The sequence below is a fragment of the Mus caroli genome, unplaced genomic scaffold (genome assembly GCF_978045245.1).
Source record: "Mus caroli unplaced genomic scaffold, Mus_caroli_1 scaffold_18, whole genome shotgun sequence".
Lineage (NCBI taxonomy): Eukaryota > Metazoa > Chordata > Mammalia > Rodentia > Muridae > Mus > Mus caroli.
In genome coordinates, this window is record NW_028227273.1 from 55,925,441 (window position 1) to 55,943,297 (window position 17,857).

At 37.1% G+C, this 17,857-nt stretch overlaps 1 protein-coding gene and 1 pseudogene across 1 annotated transcript; one reads left to right on the top strand and one right to left on the bottom strand.

The window, feature by feature from the left end:
- The first annotated feature begins 122 nt into the window (after positions 1-122).
- On the top strand, positions 123-9,457 carry LOC110312238 (DNA replication licensing factor MCM4 pseudogene; annotated as a pseudogene).
- Positions 9,458-14,032: 4,575 nt separating this feature from the next.
- Positions 14,033-16,783, bottom strand: LOC110284161 (olfactory receptor 14J1-like). The gene is made up of 3 exons (XM_021149849.2): positions 16,696-16,783; positions 15,943-16,041; positions 14,033-15,040 (listed from the first exon to the last, which is right to left on the bottom strand). Exon 3 carries the CDS (start codon positions 14,993-14,995, stop codon positions 14,033-14,035), a length of 963 nt encoding a protein of 320 aa, XP_021005508.1. The 5' UTR covers positions 14,996-15,040; positions 15,943-16,041; positions 16,696-16,783.
- Positions 16,784-17,857: the final 1,074 nt, after the last annotated feature.

The following is a 17,857-nucleotide window of genomic DNA, read 5'->3' on the forward strand; positions in this document are numbered from 1 at the left end:
TTTCTACAGTTTTCCCTGATAAAGGCTTGTTTTAGGATTGTAATAATACATCAGTAAATTATAAGTTCTTAAATGTACTTAGCAGCCACATTGGAAAGGATCTTGGCTTTCAATGCATTAGAATGAATCAGAAATTTAATCTATCGTAAGAATCATCAGATTAAATGGTTTTCATCAAAGCCACAAGCATATAATGTAAAACCAGGAAAACTAAACACAGTAAGGATGCCTGTAACATTTTCTATATTTTTCATTTCTGCTCTGTTGTAACTGGTAAAATATTAGCAAAATTATTGTTCATTATTTTTATTTTCATTTTGTCAAACTGTACAAGGAGTTGAAGGAGACTGAGAATCTAAACAGTTAATTACATCCAGCACTGAGTTTAATAAGACAAATTCTGGTAATTTTCAGTATATTTTTTATTGGCTCTACACAAATAGTTTCATTTTTGTTAAGGTAGATATTTTAAGATCCACTTTATAGGAAGAACTTACTTCTCAAATGTTTTTTTTTTTTTTTTTTTTTTTTTTAAATAACAAACTGACATGTGAAACGGCATGAATGACTTTGGAGGAAACACAGTTTTGTTTTTTTGTTTGTTTGTTTGTTTTCTTTGTTTTGTTTTTGTTTTGTTTTGTTTTTTGATAACATGTAACACTGAAAGATTTTTCTCTACTGCTTACCTCAGAGAGTATTTTAACAATAGTTTTCCTGATTCCTGAGCTACATAGACAAATAGACAAATTACATATCAAACTTTCATTTTTGTGGTTCTTTTGCATATTATTTTAAAACTTTTACTTGGATAATATATGTGGTTTTATTAACTTTCTCATTTTCAGTAAGGTGAGCTTCCTGTCTTCCTTGATTGAATTATACCCTTGCAGTTTCAACCTTCATTTAAAGAGCAATTTAATGCAGGGATTTATAGAATATCTTCCCTGCATTCATCCTTTAGTATTGGAAAATTCACCTCAGGATTTCTTGGTGTGTAAACATCTATCCAAACTGATCACTACCTGTGATGTTACTTTTCCACAAGCATAGAGTTTTAAAACATGCTATTGAAGACAGGTTTTTTTTTTTTTTATCATTGTTTTTTCCTTTGAGGGGTGGAGTTTTAAATAGAAGCCAAACTGAATGACTGATGTGCCTCATTTTCTCTAGTCCTTTGTCACTTGGCATTTGTATCCATTGAAATGGTCAAACAGTGAGCAGGGAATTTGGTGAGACTGTAGTTTTATTGCTAGCTTAGTAGCTACTAAAGTAGCAGATCCGAGAATCTACTAGTGAGGAGGTTTCAACCTAGAGTGCAGAGCCTCAACACTTAGCAATTCTGGCTTACAAGGTCACAGTGGCACCCAGAAGGCTGTACACTTACCAGCTCCTTAGTGTTGCTGCTGGCATGTGCATCACATAGTAATCCACTTTTAGTTAAAGCATCATCTTATTTGGAGGCACTGTGAGATGGTTTGGAACATATGCTCCTTATCTAATAGACACATCATGGAAATTCATATAATTCAGTATAAGGCAGTTTGAATTTATAAATATATTACAACTAATTCTGTACCCTTTACCCAAAGAGATGAAGTGTGCAGCATTGTGGTGTCCTACATCAACATATACACAAACCGCAAAGCAATGCCTGCTAGTAATATAGGCATATAAGAAAAAGTAACATTAGTTCAGAAAACATTACCTCAAAATAATTTCTCCAATGCTTCCAATCAAATCCTTAGTCAGTATTGTAGCTTTATGTATGCAGCTCTGTGTTTCTGTTTTCCTTCTTTCTTTTGACTACATTTTGGGTTTCTTTTTGTTACACTTTTGTTTGTTTGTTTGTTTTATTTCTTCTCTTCTCTACCCAACTCAGTCTTCTTTTTCCCTGCATCAACTGTCTTCTCTAACACTAGTCTTCTGTCTCTTGACCCTACTCCTGCCTACTGCTCAGTCCCACTAGTCATTCTCTCTCTCTCTCTCTCTCTCTCCTCTCCATCTCTGCTGGCTTTTTATATCCACTACCCTGTTCCCAGAAGCACAAGAGCCAACCTACACTGTAAATATAGGATCATTTAAAGAGCTAGGCACATAAAGTATTTCATGCTACATAGGATACCAATATAAAATTGATAGCAGTTAATTATAGTAAAAAGCACATTTTATGAAATTGATTAAAAGGCCTGCAGTATGGAAACCAGTACTGCTGTGTACTCATCAACAATTATCTCCCTTTCTTCATTGTATTAATAGAACCCATATCCCATTCCACCTGTCAACCTGGGTGAGCCTTCATTTTATTTACCTATAGGTGAAGGTAGGCAGATGTGAAACACCTATTTCCAGGCAGACTCAGAGAGACCTTATGATATTTCTGTTTGAAAACCAAACACACAACTGTTATTTAATCAAATGATTGCATGAACATGAAAGTCACTAGTACACAAATTTTTAGCTCTGCTTGTTTTTAATAGCCTGAAGCTGGAAAAAAAAATCTCACTATTATTTAATGGGTAGAATGTTAAGTGATTTTAGTGCATCTCTATTACAGCATACCACTCAAGAACAGGAAGGGAAAGTTTTTATGTATACCAATGTGAAGAAAGATAAATGACAAAAAGTCAACCTCAGAAGTTCACATGATATGTGACTCTATGTACAATACAATTCCTGAAATCACAATGTATTGAAGATGGATAAAATATCTTTGATTGTTAAAGACTAGAATGTGGTAGGAAAGTAAGGTGAATATAACTATGTAAGGGGTAAAACCACAGACATCCCTGTGGTGATAAAATAGTTATGTCTCAACTGGGGTTGCAGCTGTATTGCTTCATACTTGTAAGAAAAGACTATAGCTTCATACATATAAGAAAAGACTATATATTGTAGCAATGTAATATAGATCTATAAGATAAAAGAGGCATGGCATAGATCTATACTAATTTGTAACTTCTGAGAATCTATAATAATAATAAAAATTAAATGAAAATATTCTACTGAACATTCTCATTTTCATTTCATGTTGCTCCATGTTCTACCTGAACAGAGAGGAATCTGTAAACACAATAATGGAAATACTCTACCCTTCTTTCATGGTATACTGTATAATTTTAGACATCACTGTTTTTCATAGTATATGAAGGCTGAAAAAAAGAGAATAGATATTTATTTCTTATGAATGCTGTGCTGGTTAAATTTTGTCAGTTTAACACATGCTAGTAATAACCTGAAAGAGGAAAATGCAATTGAGAGAATGCTTCCATTACATTGGCCTGTAAGGGAGTCTGTGGATGCATGTTCTTGATTAATGATTGATGTGGTATTGCACAGTTCTCTGTGGTGGAGCCACTTCTGGACAAGTGTTTCTGGGCTGTATGAGAAAGTAAGCTGGGGCTTCAACCTGCAGTCCCAGGAAAGCTCCCCTGGGTGGGCCCAGAACTCTGGCTCACCCTTTTGTGTGCTTTTGCAGCTAACAAGGATCCTAGGTACAAGAGGTCCTGGAGTGGGACAACTGAGAGCCAAATTTCTCTCTCTCTCTCTCTTTAATTAGCTACACAATTATGCTAGTACTTTATTAAATCAAAAGCACTCTACATAGACTTGATACCAAGCTCACAGATTTGAGTGTGCAAGAAAAAACAGGCTTTCAAGTTATAAAAAAATTTTTTAACCAAAACTTTAATCCCAAGAATTTTCAAAATCATATTACAAATGACAGCATGAAAAAAATGCACAGTAACTGAAAAGTTCAGCTCTACAATGTATGCTTAAACTGATAGGACACTGGCATCATTTTTATTTTTATTATATTTTATTTTATTTTTTTAAAAGATTTATTTATTTATTATATGTAAGTACACTGTAGCTGTCTTCAGACACACCAGAAGAGGGCATCAGATCTCATTTCGGGTGGTTGTGAGCCACCATGTGGTTGCTGGGATTTGAACTCTGGACCTTCAGAAGAGCAGTCGGGTGCTCTTACCCACTGAGCCATTTCACCAGCCCCTTTTATTATATTTTAATTAGATATTTTATTTATTTACATTACAAATGTTATCCCCTTTCCAATTTTTACCTCCAAAAATCCCCTATCCTCTCTCTGCCTCCCCTAACCAACCGGCTCGCACTTCTTGGCCCTGGCATTCCCCTCTGCTGGGACACAGAACCTTCACAGGATCAAGGGACTATCTTACCATTGATGACCAACTAGGCCATTCTCTGCTATATATGCAGCTAGAGACAAGAGCTCTGGGGGGTACTGATTAGATCATAATGTTGTTCCTCCTATGGGACTACAAACCCCTTCAGCTCCTTGGGTACTTTCTCTAATTCCTTCATTGCGGACCCTGTGCTTCATCCAATAGATGGCTGTGAGCATCCACTTTTGTATTTGTCAGGCACTGGCAGAGCCTCTCAGGAGACAGTTATATTAGGCTCCTGTCAGCTAGGTCTTGTTGGCATCTGCAATAGTGTCTGGGTTTGGTGGTTGTTTATGGGATGGTTCCCCAGTGGGGCACTCTCTGGATGGTCATTCCATCCATTTGTCTCTGTAATTCCTTCCAAGGCTATTTTGTTCCCCCTTCTAAGAAGGATTCTGAGCTTCTGGGCTAATATCCACTTATCAGTGAGTGCATATTATGTGTGTTCTTTAGTGATTGGGTTACCTCACTTAGGATGATATCCTCCAGATCCATCCACTTGCTCAAGAATTTCATAAATTCATGGTTTTAATAGCTGAGTAGTACTACATTGTGCAAATATACCACATTTTCTGTATCCATTCCTCTGTTGAGGGACATCTGGGTTCTTTGCAGCTTCTGGATATTATAAATAAGGCTGCTATGAACATAGTGGAGCATGTGTCCTTATTACATGTTAGAGCATCTTCTGGGTATATGCCCAGGAGTGGTATTGCTGGATCTTCTGGTACTACTATGTCCAATTTTCTGAGGAACCGCCAGACTGATTTCCAGAGTGGTTGTACCAGCTTGCAATCCCTCCAGCAATGGAGGAGTGTTCCTCTTTCTCCACATCCTCACCAGCATCTGTTGTCACCTGAGTTTTTGATCTTAGCCATTCTGACTAGTGTGAGGTAGAATCTCAGGTTGTTTTGATTTGTATTTCCCTGATGATTAGGATGTTGAACAATTGTTTAGGTGCTTCTCAGCCATTCAGTATTCTTCAGTTGAGAATTCTTGGTTTAGCTCTGTAACCCATTTTTTAATAGGGTTATTTGCTTATCTGGAGTCCAACTTCTTGAGTTCTTTTTATATATTGGATATTAGTGCTCTATCGGATTTAGGATTGGTAAAGATCTTTTCCCAGTCTGTGGTTGCCTCTTTGTCTTATTGATAGTCCTTTTCCTTATAGAAGCTTTACAATTTTATTAGGTCCCATTTGTCAATTCTTGATCTTACAGCACAAGCCTTTGGTGTTCTGCTCAGGAATTTTTCCCCTGTGCCCATATCTTAAAGGCTCTTCCCCCACTTTCTCCTCCATAAGTTTCACTGTATTTAGTTTTATTTGGAGTTCCTTGATCCACGAGGACTTGAACTTTATACAATGAGATAAGAATGGATCAATTCCCATTCTTCTACATGCTAACTGCTAGTTGAGCCAGCACCATTTGTTGAAAATGCTGTCTTTTTTTTTCACTAGATGGTTTTAGCTCCTTTGTCAAAGATCAAGTGACCATAGGTGTGTGGTTTCATTTCTGGGTCTTCAATTTTATTCCATTGATCTACCTGTCTTTTGCTGTACCAGTAACATGCAGTTTTTATCACAATTGCTCTGTAGTACAGCTTGGAGTCAGGGAGGGTGATTCCACCAGAAGTTCTTTTATTGTTGAGAATAGTTTTTGCTATCCTAGGTTTTTTGTTATTCTAGATGCATTTGGCAATTGCTCTTTCTAACTCTGTTAAGAATTCATTTGGAATTTTGATGGGAATTGCATTGAATCTGTAGATTACTTTCAGCGAAATAGCCATTTTTACTATATTAATCCTGCCAATTCATGAGCATAGGAAATCTTTCCATGTTCTGAGATCTTCTTCAATTTCTTTCTTCAGAGACTTGAAATTCTTATCATACAGATCTTTCACTTGCTTAGTTAGAGTTATACCAAGGTATTTTATATTATTTGTGACTATCGTGAAGGGTGTTGTTTCTCTAATTTCTTTCTCAGCCTGTTTTTCCTTTGTGTAGAGAAAGGGCACTGATTTGTTTGAGTTAATTTTATACCGATCTACTTCACTAGACTTTTTTTCATCAGGTTTAAGAGTTCTCCGTTGGAATTTTGGGGGTCACTTATATATATAGTATCATATTATCTGCAAATAGTTATATTTTGAATTATTCCTTTACAATTTGTAGCCTTTTGATCTCCTTTTGCTGTCTAATTGCTCTGGCTCGGACTTCAAGTACTATATTGAATAGGTTGGGAGAGACTAGGCAGCCTTGTCTAGTCCTTGATTTTAGTGGGATTGCTTTAAGGTTTTCTCCATTTAGTTTGATGTTGGCTACTGGTTTGCTGTATATTGCTTTTACTATATTTAGATACAGGCCTTGAATTCCTGATCTTTCCAAGACTTTTAACATGAAAGGATGTTGAATTTTGTGAGATGCTTTTTGAGCATCTAAAGAAATGATTGTATTGTTTTTTTTTCCTTTGAGTTTGTTTATGTAGTGGATTACATTGATGCTTTTTCTTTTTTTTTTCTTTATATATATATATATATATATATATATATATATATATATATATATATATATATATAAACATCCCTGCATTCCTGGGCTGACACACACTTGATCTTGGTTTATGCACTCTGTTGTTCTGGCATCCACCCCAAGCTGCTGTAGCCAATGCACATGAGTCACCCCAACTCAGTCCCTTCAAATTGAGGGAAGCAGATCATCTCCCAAATGGAGACATAGAGGTGACGATTCTTCCACGGAAGAGGTGCCACCAATGCCCATCTCACCAGGAGAGGACCTGCAGAGCCCAACTGCACAGAATGCCTTGTTTTCCAGCCCTCCTCAGATTCATTCTTCAGCTATTCCTTTGGACTTGGATATTAGTTAGTTCACCACTGACATATGGCACTCCCAGCTCTTGAGTGGAAGAAACCCACGAAGTGGGGTGAGATGCATACCTGTAAGGCAGAGGCCAGATCTGGGCTCAGCAAGAAAGTGTTTGCAGGTTAATCTGCAGTCTGATGGAGCAGCAACAGAAGACACAGTAGCAAGTTAACAGTATCTAGGCCAAAAACTTGTGATTTGTGAAACAGATGTGAAGGTGGCAACATGCAAAGAGAATTTTTAGAGATTCTTTCAGTGTTTTACAGATCCTCTGGCCAAAGAAGAAGAGAATGTTGGCATAGATATTACTCAACCTTTGTACCTGCAACAACTTGGAGAGATTAATATTATGGAGAAGCCATTTTTAAATGTGAACTGTGAACACAAAAATCATTTGGCAAAAATTTGTATAGACAGCTCATCTCCTAACCATAGGAGGTTTTACCAACCTTTGACATGGCTAAAAATGAGATCTTCTTTGACTGTTATCCTGACTCCATCTTAGAACATCAGATTCAAGTCAGACCTTTTATGCATTGGAGGCAAAGAGTATGAGAAACTTGAATCCAGAAGACATTGATCAGCTCATCACCGTCAGTGACATGATCATCAGAATATCACAGCTGATACTGGAGATGCAGGAGACCTTTTTCCAATGCCAAGTCTGTGCCCACACCACCCGGGTAGAGATGGACTGACACAGAATTGCTGAGCCCTTCACTTGTGTACACTGCCACACTACCCACAGCATGGCACTGATCCACAGCTGTTCATTATTCTCTGACAAGTAAATGATCAAACTTCAAGAGTCCCCTGAAGACATGTCTGCTCGGCAGACACCTCACACTGTTGTCCTCTTTGCCCAAAATGATCTTTTAGACAAGGTTCAACCAGGGCACAGAGTGAATATCACAGGCATATATCATGCAGTACCTATGAGTTAATCCAACAGTGAGCAATGTGAAGTCTGTCTATAAAATTCACATTGATGTCATTCATTATTGGAAAACAGATGTAAAACATCTACATGGCCTTGATGAAGAAGAAGAACAGAAACTTTTTTCATAGAAATGTGTGAAATTGTTTAAGGAACCCTTCAGGAAGCCAGATATTTATGAGTGGCTGGCTTCAGCCTTAGCTCCCAGCATTTATGATCATGAAGATGTAAAAAAAAAAGGAAATCTTACTTCAACTCTTTGGTGGAACAAGAAAGGATTTCAGTCACACTAGAAGGGGTAAATTCTGTGCTGAGATCAGCATTCTTCTGTGTCTTGACCCTGGTACCAGCAAGTTCTGGCTGCTACAGTATGTATACAACCTGGTCCCCAGAGGCCAGTACAAATCTGGAAAAGGCTCCAGTGTAGTTGGCCTCACAGCCTATGTGATGAAAGACCCTGAGACCTGGCAGCTTGTCCCCTAGACAGGTGCCCTTGTCTTGAGTGACAATGGTATATGTTGCATCGATAAGTTTGACAAAATGAATGAAAGCACAAGGTCCGTGCTGTATGAGGTCATGGAACAGCAGACTCTGTCTATTGCAAAGGCTGGGATCATCTGCCAGCTCAATTCGCGCACCTCTGTCCTGACAGCAGCAAATCCTATTGAGTCTCAGTGGAATCCTAAAAAAACAGCCATTGAAAATATCCAACTAAGGCACACATTGTTGTCAACGTTTGACCTCATTTTCCTCATGCTAGACCCTCAGGGTGAGATATATGACCGGAGTCTAGCTCATCACCTGGTTTCATGGTACGACCAAAGTGAGGAGCAAGTGAAGGAGGGGTTCCTGGACATGGCAGTGCTGAAAGACTACATTGCATATGCCCATAGTACCATCACGCCCCCGCTGAATGAGGAGGCCAGCCAGGCTCTCATTGAGACTTATGTAAACATGAGGAAGATCAGGAGTAGTGGGGAGATGGTTTCTGCTTTCCATCAACAGCTAGGGTCATTAATTCGCTTAGCAGAAGCCCATGCTAAAGTAAGATTTTCAAACAAAGTTGAAGCAATCAATGTGGAAGAGGCAAAATGTCTCCACCAGGAGGCTCTGAAGCAGTCTGCAACTGATCCCCATACTGGCATTGTGGATATTTCTATTCTTACTACAGGAATGAGGGCCGCTCATCTTAAACGGAAAGAAGAATTAGCTGAAGCATGGAGAGAACTTAATTTATTTAAGGGTAAAACACCAGTCCAGTACCAACAGCTGTTTGAAGATATTCAGGGACAATCTGACACAGCAATTACCAAGGACATGTTTGAAGATGCAGTGCATGCTTTGGCTGATGATGATTTCCTAACAGTGACTGGGAAGACTGCCTGCTCTGAGCTGCATGGCCCTTGGACTAGAGTCAGTCACTGTTGTTATTGATGCAAATGGAGTCTGAAAGGCAGTATTTCACTATATAAGCATCTATTCCTGGGATTTATTTTGTTGGTAAATGCATGTTTTCACCTTTGTTTAGACATTTTAGATTGTCAACATATACAGTAGATGTTATATCCTTGATATGCCATATTTTTTAAGCAGCTTGCTTCTTACCTATTTGTACATAGAAAGCCTAAGCCCAGTTTTGGAGGTTTCTTTTAATCTGGGGGCTTTGCCTTTGTTGTGTTGTAGTGCTGGGGATGAATCTAAGAGCACCATACATGCTGTGTGTATAAGCTATGTCTTTAGTGTGTGAAGAATTATGTGCTTGGCGGTAACAAACTGGTAGAGATGCGTTCTATATTGTGATATGATGGGCTAAGGACTTTTATAGCACCTAGACTTAACTTTCTTTACAAAGACTTTTTCCCATAACTATTATTAGAACAAAAATATGCTTGTAAAATTATTAGATCAAGTTGCCTTCTGTTTTTTTCCTAATATGTTAAATCATTTTCCTAAGTAAATAATAGAAAAGTAATATTTGGTTTAAAGTTATTTCTCATTAAGAACAGAACTTTGGTAAATACTATTTTTTTAAAAAAAATCATAATAGTACTTTATAGGTTATAAAAAATCAAGGTATGAATTTCATCAATTTTTTAGATCCTTAGATTATTAGTTTCAAAGCCATTGCAGCATTAAATCTTTTGTGTAAATATTACTACAATAAATCTCTAAATCATTTGAAAAAGAAAGAAAGAAAGAGTGAGAGAGAAAGAGAGAACAGAGAGAGAGAGAAAGAGAAAGAAAGAAAGAAAGAAAGAAAGAAAGAAAGAAAGAAAGAAAGAAAGAAAGAAAGAAGGAAAGAAGGAAAGAAGGAAAGAAGGAAGGAAGGAAGGAAATAAAGAAAGGTAAGAAAGAAGGAAAGAAAGAAAGGTAAGAAGGAAGGAAGGAAGGAAGGAAGAAAGGAAAGAAAGAAAGAAAGAAAGAAAGAAAGAAAGAAAGAAAGAAAGAAAGAAAAGAAAGAAAGAAAGAAAGAAAGAAAAGAAAGAAAGAATTGAAGAAGGCAAGCAAGCTGGACAAGCCCTGGAAAGCATGCCAGTAATCATCACTTCTTCATGTCTTATGCTTCAGTTTCTGCTTCCAGATTTCTTTCTTGAGCTCCTTCATTAATTTCCCTCAATTATAGGTTGTGAACTATAAGATGAAATAAAGCATTTCCTCCCTAGGTTACTTGTATTTATGGCACTTATAGAGACAACAGAAAACATGAGTTAAGTTGAGAGATTAATCTATGAAATCAGACCTTATGTGGGAAGTTTCTTTATGCACTGGATAGTGGTTAACACCTAAACACAATTTGTTACAGTACAAAGAATAAGCTATCCATGAAGTTATATAGTTGATCTCTATGACTCAGGGGCCATCACTGAAGAGGGCATGGGACGACTGTAAGAGCCTTGGAGAACCAGAAAAATAGTGTCTGTTGAACATGACAGGACCACTGTACTAATAAAATTCACAGGAGCTATGATTGCCTCCACAATCCCTACATAAGCTTAAGCTAGTCAACATGGAGGTAGAAAGGATTCATGAGCTCCCTCACCTCTTTCTTCCACTGCAAATGGAAAGCTGAATTGGGCTGAAACAGAACTGGGCCTTTTAGTTATGCACTAAGGAGAGGCTCATATTACCCCTATTCCTCTTGTTTAACTGTTTGCAACTGATGAATTCTGGGGAGTGGATGGCCATTGCCCTTCAGTTGTGTATCAAATGGTGAACTCATCATTATTCTGTGGGTAGTTCCAAATCTCTGTCTATACATCCTAGTCAAAATGAGAAGGCCACTAAGGAAAAAGAGGAACATTATGTGGAAATATAGGAAAGGGGTCTGTAGAGACGAGGGGAGAAAGAGGGACAGCAAGGATAAGAGGCAGGTGAGAGAGCATGGGTGTAAACAGAATACACTATACACATGTTTTAAATTTCAATGCACACATTTAATCAAAACAATAAAAAACAAATTAAAACATGACCTTAAAATGCTATATAAACATTCATAAAACCCTTATTAGAATGATTCTGAACTGCAGTCAATGTAGTTGTTTGCCAGCCAACAAAATAATGAACAAGATAGTCCCTGAGTAAAAGACATAACAAATCATACTACTGCAATGTAGATGCCCTATGTCTATGTGATGGAACACAATTCAGACAGAAAGAAGTGAACTATGTGGTTCAGCCTTAGAATGGCATACTCAGCAACAAACTTTCCAGCTGAAGAGTGAATGATATAAACCCAGAAAGGGAAACAACTGTGTAATGATAAAGGTGCTTTGATGGTCCCTGGGGTTAGAAGGTTGGAGCAGAAAAGATTGACTGATATGAATGTGAACACTACTTTGGTTCTGTGAGTGTTATGATTGAGGTTGGTAATTTAAATGGTGGCATTCAATGCTTAATATATTTACACTTTACATGAATGCCATTCATTTCTGATAGATAGATAGATAGATTGATAGATAGATAGATAGATAGATAGATAGATAGATAGATAGATAGATATGTCTCATTACAATTTAGATGATAAAATGCAAATTGAAATAAGTCTATATTGCATTCAAAACAGAAAGTTGGTAGGAACTATTTATCCAGTGCAGGAATCTGAGAAAATGTTTATCTACAGTGCCAGAATACCAGTGAAGATACAATCAGAACTAATTACTGACTGGTTGGTTGGGTGTAGAGAGAAGATAGCATTCAATTACATGAACAAGTGGCCAGAGGAGTCATTAACTGTGGTGGGAGAGAAGACACACACACACACACACACACCAAACACACACACACACACACACACACACACACACACACACACACAGAGAGAGAGAGAGAGAGAGAGAGAGAGAGAGAGAGAGAGAGAGAGAGAGGCAACCCTGATATTAAAAATTGAAAACTGAGAAAAGAGTGAAATGTAGAAGCTACTAATGCCCAATTATGGCCAAATCTCTGACAGTTAATTGGACAGTTAGCATTACATATTTTCCTTCCATAAACTATCAAATAGTTTCTGATTAAAGTTCAATGGGCTCACCCCTTCAATAATAGTTCAGTCTAATGATATGCAAAAATGACAAAGATCAAAGAACATTTCCTCTTAAAACTAATTATAAATTTTCACAGAGGCACACACAGGTAAACCTACAATGTTATTTATTTTTTATTTTATGTCATTGTTTTCTTTCTTGTTGGAACTTTTAAAATTCTCTCTGTGAGAAAAATGCTTAAATTATTAAATGTTATCAATTGTGATATAATTCCTAGATGATTTCCTGTATTAGAGGAATACAGTGGATAAAACAGTAGTACCCAGGAAGATGCAGCCCACTGTTGAACTCATGTAGGAGAAAGGATGAGTCACAAAAGTCAAGGAATTACTTACACACATGAATAAGTTCATTTTTTAGGTCCAGATGATCATGTTTAAAATAAAGCTAAATATTTAACATAAAAATAAACTAAATATTGCATATAATCAGTAGAATAATCTAAAAAATCTATTGTTCCAACCCTGCTCATTCCTAATGTCATTAGAATGTGTGCTCTGCTTCATTTGAACACTGAGGGTAAAAGATTATTTATATTTTAACTTTGTAAATAATGAATCTTTGGGGAAAAAGCAGATTAATAACCCAAGTGAGCAACACCATTAGCTTCTCAACACTTACAGCTCAGCGCACAGAACTCATCATAGATTTGCTTTACCTGACTGACGGTAAGGATCTTGCTGGAGTCTCTTTTTGTATCAGATAGGGAAAGACTTAACTTGAGCATTTTCACTGATGGAAAAGAAGATTCTTGGGATCTACTTCATTACTGACTTGTAATCATGTGTCCCTATTTCTATAATCATATGCACACACATAAATTATACTTGAGAACAAAGCATTTACATTGTGAGACATATAGGTAAATGCACATTATAAACAAACATTGATGTGAATCATAAGTTTATCAACTTTTATTTGAAAAAAATAGTTTTGTTCCATCATTAGTAAAAAGGGAAAATGTAGTAAAACTAGTAATTGATTCACTTGGATTAGGAAAAGAATACATAAAAAATGTGAATTTTGGTAAGGACTGAATAAGTTATAGACATAGTTACTATACACTTTATGAGCAAGAAAACCTTGTAACTATGTAAGAATAGCAGGAAACTTGACAGCATGCGATAGGGATCTAGTATCATGAAGAGAAAATCAGTTTACCTAATGGCAGTTTGAAATATACTTACTAAAATTAACTTTAAATTGATATTGGATCTTGTCAAAACTAACTCTCTTATCTCTCTTAATTTCTGGGCATCCTTTACAAAATTATCTGAAATAATATTGGGATTGGAGGAAGAAGGGAGTCCATGGATATCCTTACTGGTCAATTATCTTTCACTTGATAGAACTATCTCTGAGAAGCACATAACTAAGAGAAACACTGAAACAGAATCTTAGAAGAAATCCAATTTGTCCCTCCTCTAATCTAGGACATAGTAGCAATGCCTCTAAGTTTGCTGTCTCTTTAGAGATTGAATATAGCTTTAACATATACCATTCTCCGAGAAAATTCTTCTTTGGACAACACTTTCTTCAGAGCTGCTTTCATGGCCTCATTTCTCAAGCTGTAGATGAGTGGATTGAGTGTTGGGGGTATCACAGTGTAGAATATGGAGAATATGAGGTCCATTGCTGACAGGGAATCTGAAGGAGGTCTTAGAAATTCAAAGCCTGCAGCTGAGAGGAAGAACACGACTACAAACAAATGTGGTAGACAGGTGGAGAACACCTTAGTCCGACTATCAGCTGATGGAATTCTCATCACAGTTGAGAAGATCTGAGTATAGGAGAAGACTATGGCGATTAAACAGACAAAGGCTGTGAATGTTGTAAATGCAGCCACTGCAATCTCATTAATGAATTCATAAGAACAAGCTAGTTTTAGCATTTGGGGAATGTCACAGAAGAACTGGTGAATAATTCTCTTCCCACAAAGAGGAATTGAGAAATTAACACCTGTGTGTAGGAGCCCAGATAGTCCTCCAGCCATCCATACAGCTATCACTGCACACTTGCAGGCATGGGGATCCATAATTGTCTCATACTGCAGTGGCTGACAGATGGCAACATACCGGTCATAAGACATCACTGTGAGAATAGCTACTTCTGATGAGGCCAGAGCTATGAAGAAGAAAACCTGAAGCATACACTGACCAAGAGAAATGAAACCATTGTCCGTGAGTGAGTTTGCAATAGACTGAGGAACAGTAACAGAGATGAAGCAGAGATCCAAAAGAGAGAGGTGCTTCAAGAAATAGTACATGGGAGAATGCAGACGTTGGTCCAAGGTGATGATGATGATAATGAGCAGATTGCCCATGATGGCCAACAGGTATGTGATCAAAAAGAGCACTGCGTGTAAAATCTGAAGGTTACGCTCATCAGAGAACCCCATGAGGAGGAATCCAGTCTTGAAGCTCACATTCATTATGGTCACTCTTGAGACTCAAAGTTTAACTCTATTTAGGAAAAGCTAGAAGAAAACTACTGATAGCAAGAAGAACTTGTCATCACTGGTTTTAGTGAGCATTCAGTTCTAACAAATATTTAGCAATTTCCTGGAACTAGAAACCTTAAATGTAATCAACAAGTCTTAAGAATTTTCTGGAATAGAGCCTGACTTGTCAATATTAGAAAAAACTGAATGGCTGAAATTGCTTTACTTAAATAAAGGCAGTGGAATGAGGTCATATAGTAACCTTTGTACATAGGACCTTAGCATCAAAGTAATATATTGCAGCCTCTTCTGATGAGTATAGAAAACTCTGTTACTGGTACATACTATACATGATTAGAAACAACCCAGAATAAATGTAAGAAAGATGTCAGTCACTTCAGTGAGACAGCCGTGTACTAAGTTCTTCATTTTCTTATCTGCGCAGGAATAAAGTTCTTTCTGCCTTTTTTTCCTTTCCAAACCAGTGTTTAGTCTTTGGTCATTTGTATTCAATATCAGTGACTGCTTTGTTACAGTATGATGTTTTCTCTCTCTCTCTCTCTCTCTCTCTCTCTCTCTCTCTCTCTCTCTCTCTCTCTCTCTCTCTCTCTCTTTCTCTCTCTCTCAACTGCTCATATTGATCACTGTCTTTCCTATGTTCTCTATCTATCTATCTATCTATCTATCTATCTATCTATCTATCTATCATCTATCTCTATATATTATATAGATAGATATTACATCTCATCCATCTTAGACAAAAGCCCTTGTTCCATCCTCAGCATTCTCTTATAGTTTCCTTTCTCTTGCTTCTTTGCTCCTATTTCAGATCCTCAAATTCATGGTTAGCTATCTCCCACTGGGTCAGGTCCACCTCTACCTGTCACATCTCTCTCACCTTCTCATTCAAACAACTAATTTTTTTCTTTAGTTATTACCTCTTGTTATGTTGTTGTAGATGACTCTTTCATCTTCTGCAGTTTCATTCTTCAACTTTATGCAGTTCCAATAGTGCTTCCATGTGGTGCTGTGCTGAGCTGTGAAGCAAAACACCATGATTTTCTTAATTTCATACTTAGTCTCTGATGATTTTATTATTATAAATGTTATCCAAAAACTTTGGCATGCCAAACATTATCTTCCCCAAGATGTTTCCTGACTGACCTTCTATCTCGTCACTCATTATTACTTATCAAACCCTTTCAACAACCTGTATTTAATAATGATGATTTCTTAGACTACTCTCAAAGAATCAATCATACTGTAAGGCTATGCTGTTTTGTTTTTCCTAAATCTTAGTTTGATATTTGAAACTTCAATTTCAAAGTGAATTTTGATGTTTGGTATTTGAAAGTCTTCCTATGAGATCCCATCTACTTTACTTGCAAAAATATTTGATAATTCTAAGACAGTCATGCTATTTCTCTGGTTTAAAATTCTTCTGAGCTTAACAGGCAGTCAAAGAAGTGCGTACTCATGGTAGCCCAGATCATACGCACCGAGGTGACTATAATTCATGCAACTTTTGTAGCTTAACTCCCTGCATGTATTTTCCAGCCTATTCAAGTTATTCTGTGAGGAAGGAGATTAAGTCTTATTAGAAGTCATAGCTCTGATACCTGACATGGATACTTGCTTATGCTGCTTAAATCTCAGGTGCATCTTACAGAATTAGAAGAAGTTTCACTCACCAATGCTGATCTTAGTTGGTAGGAACAAATTTCATTGCATCCTTGAGACAGAGCATCCTTGTTCTAGTATCAAGCTGTAGGATTTTCTTATAAGGAGAAGACTAAGGAGCTTTCAAACGTGATATGAAGCAAAGGATGCTTTAACTTCTCATTAGGTTCATGGTACCTGAAGCTGCCCAGGCACCAGGGGATATGCTGTTCCTCTAGGCTGGCTCTCAGAAAAACACTGTGAGTGCAGAGTGTGGAATTTTGAGGAGCTCTTCCTCAGGGAGCTCACCCAGTGGAGACTCTTAATTATTCTCTTGATTTAACTGGATGTTGTAATCCAAGTACTAAAGGTAAGGAAAAGAAATAGTTTTTAAAATCTGCTTTCTGAAGTTTATGTTTATAGAGTTATATATGAAAAGAACCTTTTTCCTTTATTTTTTTATTTCAGTTAATTTGTCATTGATAAACTCATGCACATTTGTATAAGCTTCACACAAATAAGCAAATATTTAGTAGATGTTTGTATATATTAATTCTCAATTACAAGAATTCTTAGCATTAAACCATGTTAGCCTTTTATGAGTTCCAACCTTCCAACGAACACCACTTCTTTTTTAAAATCACTGTAAAGGTGATTCATTTCAAGTCTCCATTTTAACAAGTAATGAGCTTTCCATGTGAAATATCTCTCACAGGCTCATATGTCTGAATGCTTGGTGCCTAATGGGTGGCATTGTTCAGAAGGTTGTTGGAATTTTAGGAAGATTGTGTTTCTTTAGATTATGTTGTATGTTTGGACCAGGCATTGAGGTTTTCTAACCTGGGCTCCACTTCTTTTTTTTAATTAATTAATTAATTAATATTTATTTATTTATTTATTTATTTATTATATGTAAGTACACTGTAGCTGTCTTCAGACAGCACCAGAAGAGGGCATCAGATCTCTGTTATGGGTGGTTGTGAGCCACCATGTGGTTGCTGGGATTTGAACTTCGGACCTTTGGAAGAGCAGTCGGGTGCTCTTACCCCCTGAGCCATCTCACCAGCCCCCTGGGCTCCACTTCTTCTCTCTCTGCTTCTTCCCTATTGATGCAATATGACCAGCAGCCTCATGCTCCTGCTACCATGTCTTCCTCAGTGATCGAAGTATCTTCTGAAACTTTAAGCCAACATA